Source organism: Nannobrachium achirus, assembly GCF_963921795.1.
Source record: "Nannobrachium achirus genome assembly, chromosome: 13".
NCBI lineage: Eukaryota > Metazoa > Chordata > Actinopteri > Myctophiformes > Myctophidae > Nannobrachium > Nannobrachium achirus.
Genome location: NC_137833.1, coordinates 14,172,724 through 14,192,118, shown reverse-complemented (window position 1 = coordinate 14,192,118; position 19,395 = coordinate 14,172,724). Strand labels below are relative to the sequence as shown.

Genomic DNA, 19,395 nt, shown 5'->3' with positions numbered 1-19,395 from the left:
ACAAAATAATCCCCAATGTAAACAATTAAACCATAGTGCTTTCTTTACAATTCGGTCTTATTAGTAGACCGAATTGTACTTTCGTGTCTTTTCCTAAGCGAACTGCTAATGAAGTATTCAATTAATCAATCAATGGAAACAAACGACCACCCCGCCTCACCAGGCTGTTGTTTACTGTTCAAGTGCTCATATCCGGTCTAGGGCCCGCCTACCACATCCGGCCATTTCCACACGCACATATACATGTACACACAGACTGTTTCCGTATCCGCTCTAGACAGAATGCGTAAACGGCGAAGCGAATGGATCCCAGTCTATTGGAACGACGACCGAAAGATAAAGCGTTATTATGGAAGTTTGGAACAACTGTAGCGTTGACAACGCTTTGAAAACACAACTTGTTAAACAATAAAAACAATTAGTCTAAAAGCCAACTATTTCATGAAGCAAACACATTTACGATAATAACACGCAGGGGCGTCACATGGGGGGGAAAGTGGGACTGAGTTACTTGGGCCCAAGGTGGAGGGGCCTAAATAAATAGCAGATCTACAAGCTCACAGCGCGGCACCGAGAGTTCGCGCTGCGAGCTTGTAGAATAGATCTGCTATTTTTGAAAAGTCGTGAAAATGTGCGCAAATCTTTGAATGGATGTATTTTTTAAGCAAACATTTGTACTGGGGGTCCTCCCTGGAACAAAATATTTTGAGATGGGGGGGGGGGGTGTCTGTGGCCAAATACATATCATTTTGGGGGGCCTTCACATGAAAACGTTTGAGCACCACTGACATAGAAACATATATAGGGTTTTCAAAAAACCTCAGAAGGAAGGATTTGGTTTTTTGTCGTTGCCGTGTAGGCTAGCTTGAGCCTTGAGACACGGCAACGACAAAACACCAAACAACCTTCCATTGACAATGCATTGGACCTCCCCCTCCCCCCCCTCTTTTTTGACACGATAGCTGTCGCAAATGTGTGTGGCGCAGTTATGCGTAATAATACGTTCCCACTTCCCAGTCTAAATGGTGAACATTCATGGGGGCCCCGCAGTGAATCCTTGTACCCAGGGCCCAGAATTTGGTGCGACACCCCTGTTGATAACACGACGTAATTATTGTGCGCCTCCTATTCGCCACCACGCCCCCACAGCGCCGCGTGATTATGGATCCAACTGGGAAAGATGGATGGAAACGGCATAGAGCGCTCGTTTTCACAGTTATTGTCCACGACATTGCAAGCGGCGCGAAGGCACGCGGACCTTGGTCAGGGCCGCGCGGCCGGCGGAGCGCCGCGCGAGTTACGAAGCCGTGGTGAATGCAATCGTTATATTTTATCGTTATATTTTATTATCGTGCAAGCGCACGATAAACGCCATGATAATTGGGTTTTGGTGCACCTCGCGCGGTCCAAGTGACTACAACGGAGCGCTCCCTACGTCCGATTCAGCCAATCACAAGCTTCAAAAATGAGTCCGGGGCGTGGTTATCCATCTTTCCCAGTTGGACCCATAATCACGCCACAGGGCCCACATGTGACCAGAGCGTCGCTGCGTCGGTCCAGCGTGGTGGTGTGAAAATGGCGGAGCAGAACGCAGTGCCCAGCGATCTGTTCAAGCACGTTTATTCCTTTTTACTGGAGAACAAGTTCGCCAAGGCGGCTCAGCAGTTCATCAAGCAGGCTAAAGTGGTGAGAGGACCGTTGTTTAGCTATTGTCTTCAGTCTAATACGCTGATCTGTCGCTAAGAAGTTTAAGTTGTTTAAAGTACACTGCCTCACACGAGGAGAGATACTTGTGTCGTACAGCGGTGTCGCTTGCTGATAAGACCTGATCTGTTGTCTTTGATTATATTTATTTATTTGTTGGCTTGTATTTTAGGTTATATTTCTGCATGGCAGCCTCTAGTTGCCCAGTTAAAATTAACGATGGCTTGCCTTTACATACAACCGAACCAGCTAGGATAACGTGTTGTCGTTTATGTGCCACTGCCAGCCAGGTGTTGCAATCGACACTCAAAAGAGTCAAGCGTACAATTATTTGATTTTCAAGGTTCATTTTGCAATGTTTCTTTCCCCCAGAATCCACAAGATCAAAATGAAGAGAGCCTTGTCGACATCTACAACTTCTGGGTGAAGTGAGTGACTTGTTTTACTGCTTGGCACATTTTGTCCAGACCAGTGGTCGTCCCCTTAATTTGGGGGGGGGGGGGGGGGGGGGGAGGGACCCATGGGGGGTTTACATAATGTAACACTAAACTTTGCAGCTATTTTCTTTATTTTTGTAAGCACTAGCAAGTGCTTCATTCAGAGTGTACTGTATTTGTGCATTTATATATAACATGACGTCAGTTAACTGTACATTCAGTATACACTTTTTAAATGCCCCCCAGTGACAGACACACACACACACACACACACACACACACACACACACACACGTGCACAAGTTCACCCTCCTCATGATGCAGAAACTCATCAACATCACGTAGGCTACACACAAAATATGATCATGATCCATTTTTCCATCTATTTGTCACAATTATTATTATATTGATAAATATCCTTTCTCCTCTTTGATCACTTTCCATAAGGGGCAAAATGCGACGCGATTGTCTGTTTGGAAAATATCTTGTATCTCGATTTTGGTCAGCACCGACGACTGCATATTTTGCAGCAGACCCTCTTACTGTGCTGCATCACTTTCGGATTCGAGATAGTTTTATCGCCTGGCCGGCTCTTAACAAGCAACACATCGGGTACCGGTAGTGCTTCTGAAGCGCTTCATATAATACGAACATTTCTTCTCAGGTCGCCCGAATCAAAGAAACGAAAGGCTGAAGATACCAATGGTCCAACAGAAGATGCCAGTGGTCCAACGGCTGCCAAAAAGACAAAGGCCGACGCAGGGAGCAGTGAGGAGTCGAGCAGCGAGGCAGAAGATGCTGCACCTGCAGGTATGTTTGTTTCATCTGATCACCATGCCTTAAAAAAGGACAACTTTGTTTTTTTTTTACAACAAGGGTTTATATAGATTGTAATTAGAGAAAAGAAAAGCTAAGTGTTAAAATGTTTACATTTACTGCTTTCTATTGTTTTAGCGATTTTAGTATTTTGATTTCAGTGGGTGGGGGCATGCATACAAGTGGCTAAATAATAAATATGTCTTTTTAGCTGCCAATTTCTTTGTTACTATTTACACCAGCCCCCATAAGTCACATCTGCCCATGAAAGATTGCAGTGCCTAAATATACATATTTAGCCATTTGCATGCATGCCCCCAGCCATGCATGCCCCCAACCTTTGATTTACATCGTTAAAATCACTAAAACGATCGAAAGAATTAAAGGAAAACATTTTAACACTCTTTTTTTCTCTAATGACTATCTAAAATATGAACCCTTGTTGTATAAAAAAACAAAGTTGTACTTTACATTTGAACATGTCACTGATGTGTTTCCAAATCCACTGCAAACATTTGTAACTTTAGTATCGGATGCTTTCATGTCCATGATTGTCCCTTTTCAGCAGCCACGGTTGCACCTGCTACGGTAGAACCCGCTAAGGCAGCAGCTGCTAAAGCTGCATCTAGCAGCAGTGAGGACTCTAGCGAGGATGAAGCAGCTACTGTCAAGGCTCCAGCAAAGGTTAGTAATCAGACTCATTCAAATAACACACTGACAGTCTGACACTGTACAGAAACAAGCCACTTTGTCTCTGTTCCACTGTCAACTAAAGCAGGGGTTCCCAAACTTTTTTGTCTCAGGGCACCCCATGAATATTGTTTTCATCCACCCCTACATTATATCGTCGTTGTCAGGTTCTCTTTTTGTGTTATTTTAAAAACGATTTAAAATAGTGAAACTAGCAGATCTACAAGTGCGTAGATCTGCTATTTTCACTACTTGTGTGACACTTTTGTATGATGAAGTAGGGCTTTTATTTCACCAAACATACACATTTGAAACTTGGAGATACAAGGTTTTATCCTGGCTGACAGTCATCATTTTCACTCCCAAATTCCAAATATTATCAAATTATCTTGTGGCACCCCTGGACTGCCGTCCCCACTTTGAAAACCCCTGAACTAAAGGTATTTTCTGAACACAGGTTCCAGTGAAACCTACAGCTGCAGCCGCGACGAGGAAAAAGGATACCAGCTCGAGCAGTGAAGAATCTGACTCTGAGGATGAAAAAAAGCCAGCGGCCAAAGCCTCTGCAACCAGTGAGTACAAACTATTTGCATTTAATATCATTAATGATGAAAGCAGAGCTCAACGAGACTGAGGCATGTTGGTCTGGAACTCTGGATGGAGATTGTTTCCGGTCATAAAAAGCCTATTCATGGGTTGCATTTGTAGTCCTACACCAGCCATGTTGAGGACTGGCGTAGAAAATCAGTTCTGTGCCAATCAGGCAAATAGAAACACCTGTGTTGGTCCTTAACATGGCCATTTAGGACTACAAATGCAACCCATGAATATGGACAGAGGTCGTGTTCATTTCAAAACAAGGTTTTAAAATGAAATGAAGATGAGTTGGTGCGGTGGACATGGGTGGATGATGTGGTGTAATGTTGATCTCACATCCTTGTCTTTCATTCTAATGCTCGTATTTCTAGAACCTAAGGCAGCCGCTGTCCCCGCCAAAGCTGCAGCTCAGAAGAAAGACAGCAGCAGCAGTGAGGACAGTTCTTCTGAAGATGAAGCGGCAGCAAAGGTACATCTAAAACCTAGAGGATACGTTGTTGCATGATTGTGCGTGTCCCTCGCCGGTGAACCGATTCTCCGGCTGAAAAACTTGACGACACGTTGTTTTGAAAATCATCTATTTTCGGTATTAAGTATAAATTAGACTTTATAGATCAGGCCCTGTCTGAATTCTTACACTGCATACTACAGAAAAAGAAGAAAATATGGAGAAAATCTGCAGCTGTAAAGTGTATTTGCGACCGTAGGTCGCACTTACTACAGAAAGCTCCACCAGGTGTCCGTGCGTCAGTCCGTCACACGTCACACGTCACACTTTTGCCCTGCTCATATCTCCGCAACCGTTGCCCCGATCCATGCCAGATTTTGCACACACACTCCTTACCTGCCAAACTAAAACCTCCAAGGACCCCCGGAGCTCCAGGGACCCCCAGGTCCCTGGGGGACCCCCAGATGTAAAAAATTTCCAAATGTGCAAAAATGACCAAATGACCACCCCAACGGGGCTGCTCACGGGGAATTCCCGGGGACCACCGACTCCTTGTGCTCCAGAACGGATGCAAAAGTGGTGGCGCCCCCAGTGGAGGACCCCCTGCCACTGCAGCGCACATAAAATGCCGTAACTTGGGCAAGGAGCGACCGGGAGAGCCGGGGCCGGTACCTATTCGTCCGCCTCGGCGGCGCGGAGACCCCACCCCTCATTTCTCACATGGCCCTCTTCTAGCGCCACCTTCAGGCCGATTTTTGAAAGCACATTTTTGGACACTGCTCCTCCAATTTTTGCCCTAAAATCACGCAAATCGCTACACAGTATGTCTACACTCATGTCATCAACATGGATCCGTCCACATTTTTTGGGGACACTGCTCCCTACTCTTTGTGTATACATGTGACCTACGGTCGCTTATCTCCCGATTAGGGAGTCTTACTGGTGTTAGCATGTGATGATTGTTTTATAAATGAGAGAAAACCGTTTCATACACAATTCTAAAGATGAAAGGTGACGGTGAAAACGGAGCGTTCAAAGACGAATGGAAAGAGAACTAACTATATGTGCATCCTGTCCGATGTCATCAATGCAAAGCCATTGTCTTCCACTATTATTCCACTATGACGGGACACCGCTGCCTGATTTCACATGTCTGTCATTCACTCTCAACACGGATAAAAGTATAATAAGCATTCTTAACTCATGACTACTTAACCAAACTACTCGGAACTCTCTCCTTGCCTTTTTAAAGTGGTCACCGCTTGTCCAACGTGCACAGATCGAGCACGGTCTGCGTACTCGTGGCGGTATAGATCCGATAAGAAAATATCCACGGCTACAAACTCACTAGCTAGTGCAGAAATGCTGCAGGACACATGGCAGGATCAAGAAAAAGAACTGGGCGTTTTCCTGAGGGTTTGAACCAGTTTCCGATCAAAACAAGCGCAAATGAATAGATAAACACCAGCATAATGTTGGATTCAATTAAATAACAAAAAATAGATCTGTCATATGTCGTCATTGGGACCGAAGGTTTTAATAGCTTGCCATCTCATCATTGGTAGTAAATGTGTTAAGGTGGGGGTAGGTAGACTCTCTGGACATTTGGACATTATTGCGACCGTAGGTCGCATTTACTATCAAACCCTGCACAAAGTGTAAGTCAGTCAGTCAGTCTGTCTGTCACACCTCACACGTCACACTCTTGCCCTGCTCATATCTCCGCAACCGTTGCCCCGATCCATGCCAAATTTTGCACACACCTTCCTTACCTGCCAAACTACAACCTCCAAGGACCCCCGGAGCTCCAGGGACCCCCAGGTCCCTGGGGGACCCCCAGATGTAAAAAATGACCAAATGTGCTAAACTGACCAAATGACCACCCCCACGGGGCTGCTCACGGGGAATTCCCGGGGACCACCCACTCCTGGTGCTCCAGAACGGATGCAAAAGTGCTGGCGCCCCCAGTGGAGGACCCCCTACACTGCAGCTCACATAAAATGCCGTAACTCCGGCTAGGAGCGACCGGGACAGCCGGGGCCGGTACCTATTAGTCCGCCTTGCCGGCGCGGAGACCCCACCCCTCATTTCTCACATGGCCCTCTTCTAGCGCCACCATGAGGCCGATTCTTGCAAAACACATTTTTGGACACTGCTCCTACAATTTTGCCCCTAAAATCACGCAAATCGGTACACAGTATGTCTACACTCATCCCATCAACATGAATCTCTCCCATATAGCGCCACCTCCAGGCCGATTTTTAAAAACACATTTTTGGACACTGCTCCTACAGATTTTGCCCTAAAATCACGAAAATCACTACACAGTATGTCTACACTCATGTCATCAACATGGATCAGGAAGATTTTGGCAAAACACATTTTTGCCCTATTTGTGGAGATAAGTGACCTACGGTCGCTTATCTCCCGATTTAGGGAGTGTTACTGGTAACCTATATGTGGAACTGTTGGTTATTGTAAATTGTTTATACAAAGGAGTTTCCGGGACAGCCATTAAATTATCACTCCCACGGCTACCTGTTTGCCTACCAGACCATATTAGGTGGAACCTTTTGCTTTGATAACCTGATACAGTGTCTTCCTGATAGGCTCCAACGAAGCCCCCAGCCCAGGTGAAACCCCCCCCTGCTCCCGCTAAGACCACAGCCGCCGCAGCCGAATCCAGCAGTGAGGACTCGTCTTCAGATGAGGACGAGGCTCCTCCCAGCAAGAAGCCCAAACAAGGTATGCTTTATACTGTATGCAACAGTAAATCCACTGTAATTTAAAGAATATATATTGTCGCCTTTTTGTTGTTGTAGTAAATTAATGCCCCTACTTGATAATACTACAGCGTCACACACAAGTAGCTGATCCACAAGCTCGAAACAAAGTTTTTGATTTTTAATCCGGAAAAATAACAGTTTTGGACTTATGAAGTCTCCAACCTTTAGAGATGATATATATTGTTTGATGCTTTTGTGTGACAAAGTATAAAATAGGCCTTAAGTTGTTAATCATACTAACCTATTTGTCCATATTTTCTTTCTTTTCCTCTTCTGTTTGTACCCTTTTACTAATGTTTATGTGCTCTTTTTTTGTAATGTTTTTTCTGTATGGATGGAAATTGGCATTCTTGCTTAATCCGGTGTGTTTACACTGCATTTTATGTGTGGAGTTCATTAATTTATTATGCGCTGTCCTGTTTTCATGACAGGAGCTTATAGTGCTGTCCCACCTCCAGCCCAGACACAGCCAGCCGCTCCAGCAGTCAGCAAGGCCAAGAAAAGTGACTCTTCAGACAGCAGTGATGAAGAGGCAGAGAAAAAAGTGACCGGTAAGAAATGGAATGGCCAGGATCACTGATAGCATTGGCTATCCGTGTCTCTTTCTGCATTTGCAAGGATTATCTGATGGTCGTTGTACTCTTTTAGCCAAACCTGCTCCTGTGAAGACCACCCCAGCCAAACCAGACGCTACCAAAACCGCTGCAAAGAAGCAAGAGTCCAGTTCTGACAGCTCAGGTAAAGATTAACGTTTCAGCTGCATTAGCACTTTATGCATTATGCATTCTCCGACACGAGCTGAGGTGGGTGAGCAAGCCAATAATGTGCGCTCCTCTCTTCAGATTCAAGCTCGGATGAAGAAGAGAAAAAGAAGCCTGCATCTAAGGTCACTCCAGCTAAGGTCACTCCAGCGGCAGTAATCCCAGCTAAGGTCACTCCGGCTGCGGACTCCTCAGAGGAAGACTCTAGCTCTGAGGATGAACAGAAGGTGCCAGAGAAGCCTGCAGTCAAAGCTGCACCAGTCAAGACGCCCCCTGCTAAAAAAGACGATTCCTCAGGTGAGAGATGGCAAAATCCGAGGACTTGTAAGTAGTCATAATGTCGTAATTAGTTATGATAGTTTATCATTTCCCGTGTTTCTAGTCAATGCCAAGCCCTACGGTTGGTCTTGGGAAGGGTATGGACAACCACAAGTCTCCTCTGATGGGGTCGCCAGTCGCTTCTTTTCACCAGACGGTGAGGAGTGCCTCTCTGTGACTTCATGGAGAGGGAGTAATGTATGCAAAGAACAACTGAGGCTTTTGCCTTTGTAGGGAGTAAGCATTCAAAACAAAACATAAAAAAATGGGTTTTTATGGCTTTTCTGACATGCATGTGACTTCAGTTCTCAGCACTACTCTGAGAACTACTCTGTCAAGTTGGCAAGTGATCCAATCCAATATAATTTATTTTTATTTTTTATTTGTATCCCACAATTTTGTGATCCAATTTTCACCCAGTGTCAATTATCTAATGTAATCCTGGGCGCTACACTCCCTCTGCCAACCTGGGGAGACCAACGGACTTAGCTCATGCTTCCTTCTATGCATGAGGAGTCCAAGCCGCTTTTCACCTGACAGGGGAGAGATTCCCCGGCTGGACATAGCACGTGGAAGGAACACATTATTCCAACCAGTTCCTTTCCTCTCCATCAGGCGCCCCGGCTGGCCAGGGGGAGGCAGTATAGAGAACAGGATTACTGCATGTTTTTTGTGAACAGGATTACTGCATGTTTTTTGTGAAGGTACCTACCCAAGAAACACGGGGAGAACATGCAAACTCCACACAGAAAGGCCCTTTTGCCAACCCCACTTAAGGTATGGGCACTGACGTGGAGGAGAAAACACGCCCACAGTGTCCGCAGCGGGAATCGAACCCAGGACCTTTTAGCTGCCGACTGCGCCACCATGCCCCCAATATGTGTTTTGACAGTATATATTCTCTATTCTTCATTAATCTGTTCCAGACTCTGATAGCAGTTCTGAAGACGAGGCCCCTGCGAAATCTGTAGCTAAACCCGTTGCCGCGCCAACGCCAGCGGCTGCTTCGGCTGCTTCGACTCCCAAACCCCCAGCTAAGGCAGCAGAGAGCAGCTCTGACTCGGATGACTCCTCTGAAGACGAAACCCCACCCAAGACCAAGCCCGCTGCCACGCCTAAACCTGCCTCCAAGCCTGCTACACCTGCCTCCACCCCTAAACCTCCAGCCAAGGCCGCAGAGAGCAGCTCTGACTCCTCCTCTGAAGACGAGGAAGAGCCGGCCGCCGCTAAGCCTGCCTCCAAGCCTGCCTCCAAGCCTGCTACACCTGCCTCCAAGCCTGCTACACCTGCTGCTGCTGCAGAGAGCAGCTCTGATTCGTCCTCTGAAGAGGACGAACCGGCCAAGCCAGCAGCATCTAAACCGGCCGCACAGGCCCCCACTCCTGCTACGCCTGTGGTTAAGCCCGCTGCTGCAGCAGCAGAGAGCAGCTCTGATTCTTCCTCAGATGAAGAAGAGGAACCAGCCAAGGCCAAGCCAGCCGCAGCTAAACCAGCGCCCCAGGCCTCCAAGCCTGCAGCTGCAGCTGCTGCAGAGAGCAGCTCCGACAGTGACAGCTCTGAGGATGAGCCTGCTGCAGCCAAGCCTGCTGCAGCCAAGCCTGCTGCAGCCAAGAGCCCGGCTCCAGCAGCCCCAGCCAAGGCCGCCATTGCTCCTGCAGACTCCAGCAGCGACGACAGCTCGAGTGACGAGGAAGATGGCAAAAAGGCTGCGCCCAAGCCCGCAGCCGTCAAGGCAACTCCTGCCCCAGCCACACCTAAAGCTGCAACCCCAGCGGCCAAGGCCCCAGCCAAGAAGGCTGAGTCCTCATCCAGTGACAGTAGCTCTGACGAGGAAGAGGCGGCTAGTAAGAAGCCTGCGAAACCCGCCGCAGTGGCCACAACTCCTAAGACTACCCCAGCCACGACACCCAAGGCCACCCCTGCCAAGAAGGCTGAGTCCTCATCTAGCGACAGTAGCTCTGACGAGGAAGAGGCGGCCAGTAAGAAGCCTGCGAAACCCGCCGCTGCGGCCACAACTCCTAAGACCACCCCAGCCAAGAAGGCTGAGTCCTCGTCTAGCGACAGTAGCTCTGACGAGGAAGAGGCGGCCAGTAAGAAGCCTGCGAAACCCGCTGCTGCGACCACAACTCCTAAGACGACCCCAGCCAAGAAGGCTGAGTCCTCGTCTAGCGACAGTAGCTCTGACGAGGACGAGGCGGCCAGTAAGAAGCCTGCAAAACCCGCTGCTGCGGCCACAACTCCTAAGACGACCCCAGCCAAGAAGGCTGAGTCCTCGTCTAGCGACAGTAGCTCTGACGAGGACGAGGCGGCCAGTAAGAAGCCTGCAAAACCCGCTGCTGCGGCCACAACTCCTAAGACGACCCCAGCCAGTGGTTGGGCTGCCACCCCAGCCAAGGCCCCAGCCAAGAAGGCTGAGTCCTCGTCTAGCGACAGCAGTTCTGACGAGGAAGAGGAGACCAGTAAGAAGCCTGTGAAACCCGCTGCCCAGGCCGCGACACCCAAGGCCGCGACACCCAAGGCCACCCCCAAGACCACCCCAGCCAAGAAGGCTGCCTCCTCATCGAGTGACAGTAGCTCCGACGAGGAAGAGGAGGCCAGTACAAAGCCTGCGAAACCCGCCACAGCGGCTACAACTTCTAAGACTACTCCAGCCACGACCCCCAAGACCACGCCAGCCAAGAAGGCTGAGTCCTCGTCTAGCGACAGTAGCTCTGACGAGGAAGAGGAGAAACCTAAAGCTGCCACAGCGCCCGCCACCCCCACGACAAATGGTAAACTATTAAACAAACGCTGAATCCGTTGTTGGTATTTACAAGGGAAATACAATGTGGTTATAGTGAGACGGCTACAAAAAGATGACCATTACCTGAAAGGTCATGCTTGTTTGTTTTCGCTCCTGTTTGTATTGCCCTTTCTAAGCACCCTGTCTCTTGTCTATGCATGCATACAGTCAAGCCCAGTAAATACAATTTCACTGCTAAATGTCACCAGCACGTCTTCGACAGCGCAGGTCTTTACCCTCTTGATTTGCACAGGTACAAATGGCAACGAAGACTCGTCCGAAGGTGAGGAGGAGGAAGTTGAAGTGAAGACGCCGAAGGGGAAGAAAATTAAGCCCACCACGCCGCAAACGTTTCCAAAAGCCAATCAGAAGGTAAGACCTTCTCGAACCATCATCATCTTTATGTAGCTTTAACCCATTTAGACCTGAGGCAGATTCTAAAAACGCCTTCTAAATCCTGACCTAAGTTTTCTGAAAAACTGAAAACAGATTTATTCAAAATTACCAAACGATTGTGTTGCTATATACTATACATAGCAACAACAACATACAAAGGGGTTCCCGTCCTTATTAAAGGGGAAGAATATCTATCATAATTGAGTACTCAAAAGTTATAAGACATAAGTGAAGTGAGCGGTGCTTTTATGAGTCAATTTCTTTAAAGGAGTAGTTCACCCCCAAAATGACTTTTTTTCTATTGATTACTCATGCCATGGAGAGTAGAGTTCAATAATATTTTTAGTTTTTTTCAATAATATTTTTAGTTTTTTGTCACATTCCTAAGACATAAATGTGATAACAATAAATTTACCCCCATTCATTTCGGTTGGTGACCCGTTTCGAAACGGGTCACCATCCGGAATCAATGGGGGTAAATTTACTCAAATCAACATTTTTTTCTTAGGAATGTGACAAAAACCAAAAAATATTATTGAACTCTACTCTCCATGGCATTAGTAATCAATAGAAGAAAAAAAAGTCATTTTGGGGGTGAACTACTCCTTTAACACATGGGCGGCCAAGGTTTATAACATTTATAGCTGTTGCTGCTGCCACCATTGACTTACTGTTTGTTTTGACGAGCCCCGCAAGCTTCGTGCGTGTGCACGTGCGTGTCCAGAGAAGATTGAGGAGGATAATCCATTTGTTTACAAACGCTCGCGAAACTTGCGGTAAAAAATCGCGGTAAAATCGCGGTAAAGTGTCGCCGTGAAAACAATCAGCTCTCTGTTTCCATGGGGCTGTTTTCATCTCATTCTCAGATAAAGCCGTTCTTATGTTTCAAAGTAGAATCTAAAGCCATATTAAGTCCTTCCGTGAGGGGAGAGACAGAGGGGCTTCCTGCACTGACTGGGTGACGTAATGGATTCAGGTCATGCAAAGGGAAGCTGCAGTCTCAAAAAGTTAACTGTTTGTTGCCTCGTCCGTGAACGAGATAACTTCCTGTGGCAGGGGGACATCTAGTGGCCATAACTCGTCCCTGAACGAGTTTGGCGACATGAGTGTTAAGGGTCCCACAAACCAATGAGCCAAGTGCGGACACATACTGTACATACATACATACAAACAAACAAACAAACAGACAAAGCAATGCAAGAGCGGTTATCACTGCTCAAAAATGTATTCTGAAATGTAGTATAGTGCACAGGGTCATATTTATTGGCAGCTGCTGGGGGAAATATTTAAAAAAAATCACACCCAGTATGAAGTAAGCGATGCTTTTTTAATTTCATTATGCGGCCAGCGAAGCTTGGCCAATGAGCCAAGTGTGGGACATACGTACAAACAGACAAAGCCAGATGTAGGAGCGGTTAGCACCGATAAAAAATGTACAGCGATGTTGGTTTATATGCAACAAATGATTTCAAAAGGCTTGAGTGATAGCTGGCCTTCTGAACCAGTAAAAAGTATCACACATAGTACACAACCTTTACATGAATGTAATGCTTGTGGATGTTGTCTGATAATGTCTGTCTGTCTATCTGTTTGCCACACAGTCTCAGAATGTACCATTCCGCAGAGTAAGGGAGGAGGAGGTAGAGGTGAACCAGCGTCTCGCAGACAACTCATTTGAAGCCAAGGTGAGCCCTTTCTAGTCCAATGGTTCTCAACCATTGGACTATAAACTGTTAAGTTTATAGAGGGTAAATGCACAATTCTGAAGTGACAATTTAAGGACTTTTTATACCTCTAAAATGACAAATTAAAGATATTGGAGGCAGAAATAGCAGATCTACATGCTCACAATGCCTCTGCGTTGTGAGCATGTAGATCGGCTATTTTTACAATAGAACTGTTATACTAAATGTAATGCCTCAACTCTTAGTGCTCGTCAGGGTGGGGGGGTCCCAATTTAAGATATTATTTTGGGGGTCGCGGCCTGAAAAGGTTGAGAACCACTGTTCTAGACCCCCAGAGAGCAGCCCCCCAAATCATTGTTCTACTCCATCACTATCGGAAACAAGTAGTAGAGATGAATGTATAGTGTGGACATTTCCATCCATAGCAACGCTATGCTCTTTTTCTTCCAGCGTGGATCCAATGGTGACTGGGGTGCGAAAGCCAACGACTCGCTCAAGTTCACCAAGGGAAAGTCGTTCCGCCACGAAAAGACCAAGAAGAAGCGAGGAAGCTATCGGGGAGGAGCCATCTCAACTGGAGTCAACTCCATCAAATTTGACAGTGACTGAGAGACTTCTTTTTTTTTTTTTTTTTTTTACAACTCCTGCAATGACCGACACTAAGACTGTCGGGAGTGTTATTATACTCCTCTCTCTGCCCCTCACAGACTATTTCCCTTAAAAGAGTAGTTCACCCCCAAAAAACTACTTATATTCTATCAATTACACACCCCATGAAGCTTTGAATTCAGTTTTTAGTTTTTGTCACATTCCTAAGCCAATAATCTTAACAAATTGAGTGCTTTTCCCGACTGCTGTCGGGATTTCAAACCTAGCCACGGAGTGCTTTTCCAATTTAAAGTCTGATATCGCTTTTATATTAAATAACCGTAGTGATGTAAAAACTCAATATCCCATGATCCTTTTGGGAGATGACGTCATCAGGAAGTGAAATCCTCCGTTTGCTTCAATGCAATGCTCGGCAGTAAAATTCCTTTATCTCGTAATCCGTCTCCAGATCGCGTCAATCGGCCTGTATCTAAGCGACGGACAGTCTCTGTAACAATTTCTTTTCTGGGTGAAAGAAAACATGTTCAATCGATATCACAATATAGTGAATTTCCACAACATGGACACGTTGGTGGCTTCCGTGTCTTAGAAACAAGGTACAATCAATGGAAAATCCCTGGCTAAAGCTATCTAAATAATTCATTATACATAAAGCAATCTATTTGTTAACAGCGACTCCGCCAGTCATCAAATTATTGGCTCGGGAATACTACAAACTAACAAATCTCCATGAATTCAAAGCTTTGGGGTGAGTAATTGATAGAAAATAAGTAGTCTTTTGGGTGGATTAGTCTTTTCAAATACCATCTTCGCCACTGAGCTGAGCAGGGACTTTGTTGTCAGTTGCTAGTACTAGTTCATAATGGAGACTTGTCCATTCAGTTCTCATTTTAAGCCAACAGTGTAGTGTAGGATAAGGCTGCCTTGCATAGGAGAGATGTCTTTCTACCAGGGCTTCCTCCAGAAGAGTCCAGATAGCATCACAAAGGGGAAATCTGGAAATGGTCCTTTTTCGCTGCACTCATTTTGGCCACTAGGTGGCTGTAGGTCACCAATTACAGTTAACCTGGCAGTTGTGTTTTGGGTCCCTCTGTTGCTTTTTCGGACATTTGTTAAACTGTACAGTTTCCTCTTCTGTTGAGTTTCTTTCGTTATTCATTGTGAGATAATGAGTTTGTTTATTTTATTTGTACTCAAGCTTTGAAACGGCCATGTGTTGTGAAAGGTCTTACTTAAAAAGTCTGGAAGATAACTTTTTCTTGTCGAGTTCAGGTTAATTGGGGTGTCGTTTGTTTTCCTTTTTAAATGTGAGGAGGAGACCTCAGGCATCGTCTCTGCAAGTACATGTGAACACTTTAGGTTTTATAAGTATTTATTGAACAGTTTTATGCCATCTCAACATCCATATCGTCGTTGTCCGGTGGAAACCTTGTAATGTATGTCCAAAACCCTTTGTTTTGTATTTATCATTTTTAAAATGATTTAAACTAGTGAAAACAGCCTATCTACAAGCACACAACGCCTCGCACCCGCGAGGCGTTGTGTGCTTGTAGATCAGCTGTTTTCACTACTTTTGTGTGACGGCCTTGTATGATGAAGCAGGGCTTTACTTTGCGAAAGAACGTACACATTTGAAACTTGAGATACGAGGTTTCCGCCCGACAACGACGATATCTTCCATGTAACTCATCTCAACATCCATATCTTTTACATGTAACTCTTAAAGCCATCTTGTTTTGTGAGACCATCAGTTACTTTTTGCTTATCACCACTGTAAAGCGTTTTGACAGCCGAGGTTACCTCTCCTCCTCCCCCACCCAACCTCAAAGTTGTTTTAATTGTATCAATTTCAGTTAACTACTGTAACGTAGCCCTTATTTTCTTTTTCATATCGAGGACTTTTGTTCTAATTAAATAAAGCTATGAAAGGTACCAGAGTTCCTTTTTCTGATTGCAAACCTCTGTCGTAGCCAGTTTCAGTAGTTCTAATATTGTGTAAAAGACTCCCAAATGTATAGGCAGTTGGCTGTGTGTGGACTTTTTTGACGCCTCTTTGTCAGTTTCCAAAAACCTTGAAAGTTTTTAAAAAAATGTACATTTAACATCTCTTCCTGAGGTCCCTGGCACAAAAATAATTCAGATGGGAAGTTCCGCAAAATCCTACAGGTGTATCATTTTGGGGGGTCCTTATATCTCTACCAACCGTTGTGCTCTACTCCTCTTACAACTACTAAATGATTGATATACATGATCCAAAGGTTGTAGGTTTGAATCTACCTCCATCTTTACTCTGAAGCACGTTTTGAAGACTGACTTCCAGAAACCACACTTAAAGGCACTAAAGAAAAATGCATAACTATGAGGTGGTGCTTAGGCCAGTGGTTCTCAACCTGTGGGTCGGGACCCCTGGCAGATGATTAACTTAATGTGCAACATTGTTTTCTCTCTCAACAGTAAACCGACCAGCATAAAATAAGTGTATAGAGGGTACCTGCACATTTCTAAAGTGACAATTGAAGGACTTTTAAATACCTCTACAATGACAAATTGAATATTGGCCAAATGCTAGAGGAAGAAATTGTGAAAATAGCCGTGGGAATGGGACTTGAACCTGTCTGACATCGAGGACCGGGACAACCGATCAAGTGCACCACACTATTGAGTCAAGGCACCTTTGGGCCCTCAACACAGCGCTGCGTCTCAAGTCCTTAAATCAATCCTATTTCCTTGCTTGTATGTTAGTCCCTCCCATTGAGGAAATAGAGAAGAGGAGATGTCCCATTGGCCATTTCTGATGACATCACAGGTGATAGGCCAACTCCCAGTGGGCGGGACTAACAGACAAGGAAATAGGGAACAAGTGAAGGAAATAGGAATAATTTAAGGACTTGAGACGCGGCTGGTGCGTTTGAGTTGTCTCTTGTATTTTAGCCTTGAAAAGGTCAAAGGACTCCTGCAATGAACTGTAGGAGAACAGGGATTTGAACACAGAACCTCTGCACTGATAGTCTGATCTTCAGACCACTACACTATCTCTCACTGGGAGAGTGTTTTTTGCAGGTCTTTGAGTCGGAGTGTATCAAAAAAGCACCTTAAGGTGGAGACGACCTCCTGTTGGTCCGACCATGTTAACATTCACCAGGTTAGCATTCACCAGTGTCGACCCGGCAGGTTAGCATTTCACCAGGTTAGCATTCACCAGTGTTAGTTTTATTGAGGTTAGGGTTAAGGTCAGGTTTAGGTGTATCTTTGCCCCCCGACTTTCGGCACCTATTCGCGCAGCCAATCACAAGCTTCCGTTGCCTTAACCCAGTTGCCTTTTTGATACACTCGGACTGAAAGACCTGCAAAGTAATGTTTAGATCACTACACCATCTCTGGCTGCAGATTTGTCATGGTGCTTTCGAGTAGTTCTTTTGTATTTTAACCTTAAAAATTACAAAGTACTACTAGAACAATGTTGGAGGACTGGGATTTGAACATGGAACCTGTGCACTGAGAGTCTAATGTTGCATCCTACACTTCATTGCTTGAGTACTTTGATATGTTCAAGGCTACAACACAGGAGAACAAGTCAAAAGCACCAGCAAAAACTTGCAGTGAGAGATGGATGTCGTTGTGGTCTGAACATCAGACTTCCAGCTCGGAGGTCTAATGTTCACTACTGCTGCGATTTGACATTTTCAAGGTTAAAATACAAAAGAATACTCAAAAGCACCAGGAAGCACTAGGAAATCCCAGCAATGAGAGATGGTGTAGTGGGTCTAAATATCGAACTCTAAGTCAAGAGGTTCCATGTTTGAATCTTAGTCCTCCTACATTGTCTATTACTTTTCAAGCAAGGTATAAACGAAGTTCTCAAAAGGACTAGTAGACTAGGCTGGATTTCCAAGAAGGTGCTTATTTAAAGTGCTGAAGGCAAATCATGTACATTTTTGACTTACATGTTTTCTAGGGGTATTAAGGGCTGCTGAATCTAAATCTGCTGTATGTCAAGCTAAAAAATGGCCGCTAAGGCCACTAGATAGTTGGAGGACTGAGATTTGAACATGGAAACTGTGTTGAGAGTCTGAGCTTTAGACCAATGCAACATTTCATTGGTAAATGTCACGTTATGTGATGTATGGAGGGTCAATCTTTTTATTTTTATGCTTGGGGAGGGCAATTGACTTTTCCCCCCATTTGGAGGGAGGGTCATGGCATTTCCCCTGTCTTTTTTGTCACAACTCTAATGTCTAACTAATCTCATAGTCATCACAATAGCTCAGTGTGTTGAGATGCTCTCTCCATGCATGTACAAAGGTCCGGAGTTCAATTAACAGTTTATCATTTTAAAGAATACAGACATTTTAAACATCCTTATGTCCACCCCAGCACAATCTTTTCAGATGGAGGTCTGCAGCCGTATTGATTCTTTCACTTTTGTCTTCCATTCCATTCCATAGTATTACATAGAAAGAAACCAAGGGCTTTAGTAAGTATCAGTAATTTTAAACGCTCAGTGGCTAAAGAGCCTTGTTAGGATACATTTACATGTATGACATTTTAATATCTAGATTATATAATGTCTGTTTGACAGCATCCTCAGTGTTAAGTGTCAAGGGCATTCTGTCTGGAACAAATAACTTATACATGTGGTGAGATGTGCTCCCTGCAGGAAAAACAAGAGTGATGACCAGAGAAATGTCAGTGTTCAGACACTTGGATAAAGGAAAAGACTTAACATTCCTCATCCTTGCTACTGAGCTCACAAGACTCACCAGACCATCTTTAACTGTCCAATGATAATGTCCGATCAGTCCGTCCGTCCGTCCGTCCGTCCGTCCGTTACCAGGTAATCTCCGGTGCCGTTGCCTTGGTCTCGGCCAAACTGTGCACAGTCTGCACACACACTCCCTGGATGCAAATTCAGAACCTCTGCCCCACATTCCTCACATTGGCCTGTTACAGCGCCACCAGCAGGTAGACTTTAGCAAAACACATTTTTGGAACACAATGCCTCAAATCATGCATGCAGTGTCCGATTGCCATGAAAGGTCTAAGATTGTCGAAGAACACATGCCACCCTTTTTACATTGGTCTATTATAGCGCCACCAGGACACCTGCCCTGGTGGAGACCTGTGCTCGGAAGAGCACTGCTTCTAGTTGCTGTTATATTTCCCATATCCTTATAAATATGATTCTAAGCTTGAACGATAACTTTTAGGAAGGCCACTCGACAATCCTTCTTGGGGGTTTTTCTGGCCTTTCCGGCACATCATGTTTTGATTTTGTCTTGTTTATTACTTTGTGAAGTATTGTTTTGTTTTTCCATTTTTTGATTAATTCACACGTTTAAGAAATGTGCAAATAAACTAAACTAAGT

General features: G+C 45.3%; 1 protein-coding gene across 1 annotated transcript; it reads left to right on the top strand.

Annotated features, from left to right (window-relative positions):
- The first annotated feature begins 1,551 nt into the window (after nt 1-1,551).
- Nucleotides 1,552-15,961, top strand: nolc1 (nucleolar and coiled-body phosphoprotein 1). The gene is made up of 14 exons (XM_080740388.1): nt 1,552-1,686; nt 2,077-2,132; nt 2,806-2,951; nt 3,523-3,641; nt 4,105-4,219; nt 4,616-4,713; nt 7,302-7,437; nt 7,910-8,029; nt 8,127-8,216; nt 8,321-8,536; nt 9,484-11,328; nt 11,593-11,711; nt 13,337-13,420; nt 13,871-15,961. The coding sequence occupies exons 1-14, from the start codon at nt 1,576-1,578 to the stop codon at nt 14,027-14,029; spliced, it is 3,414 nt and encodes a 1,137-aa protein (XP_080596514.1). The 5' UTR covers nt 1,552-1,575; the 3' UTR covers nt 14,030-15,961.
- The last annotated feature ends 3,434 nt before the right edge of the window (nt 15,962-19,395 follow it).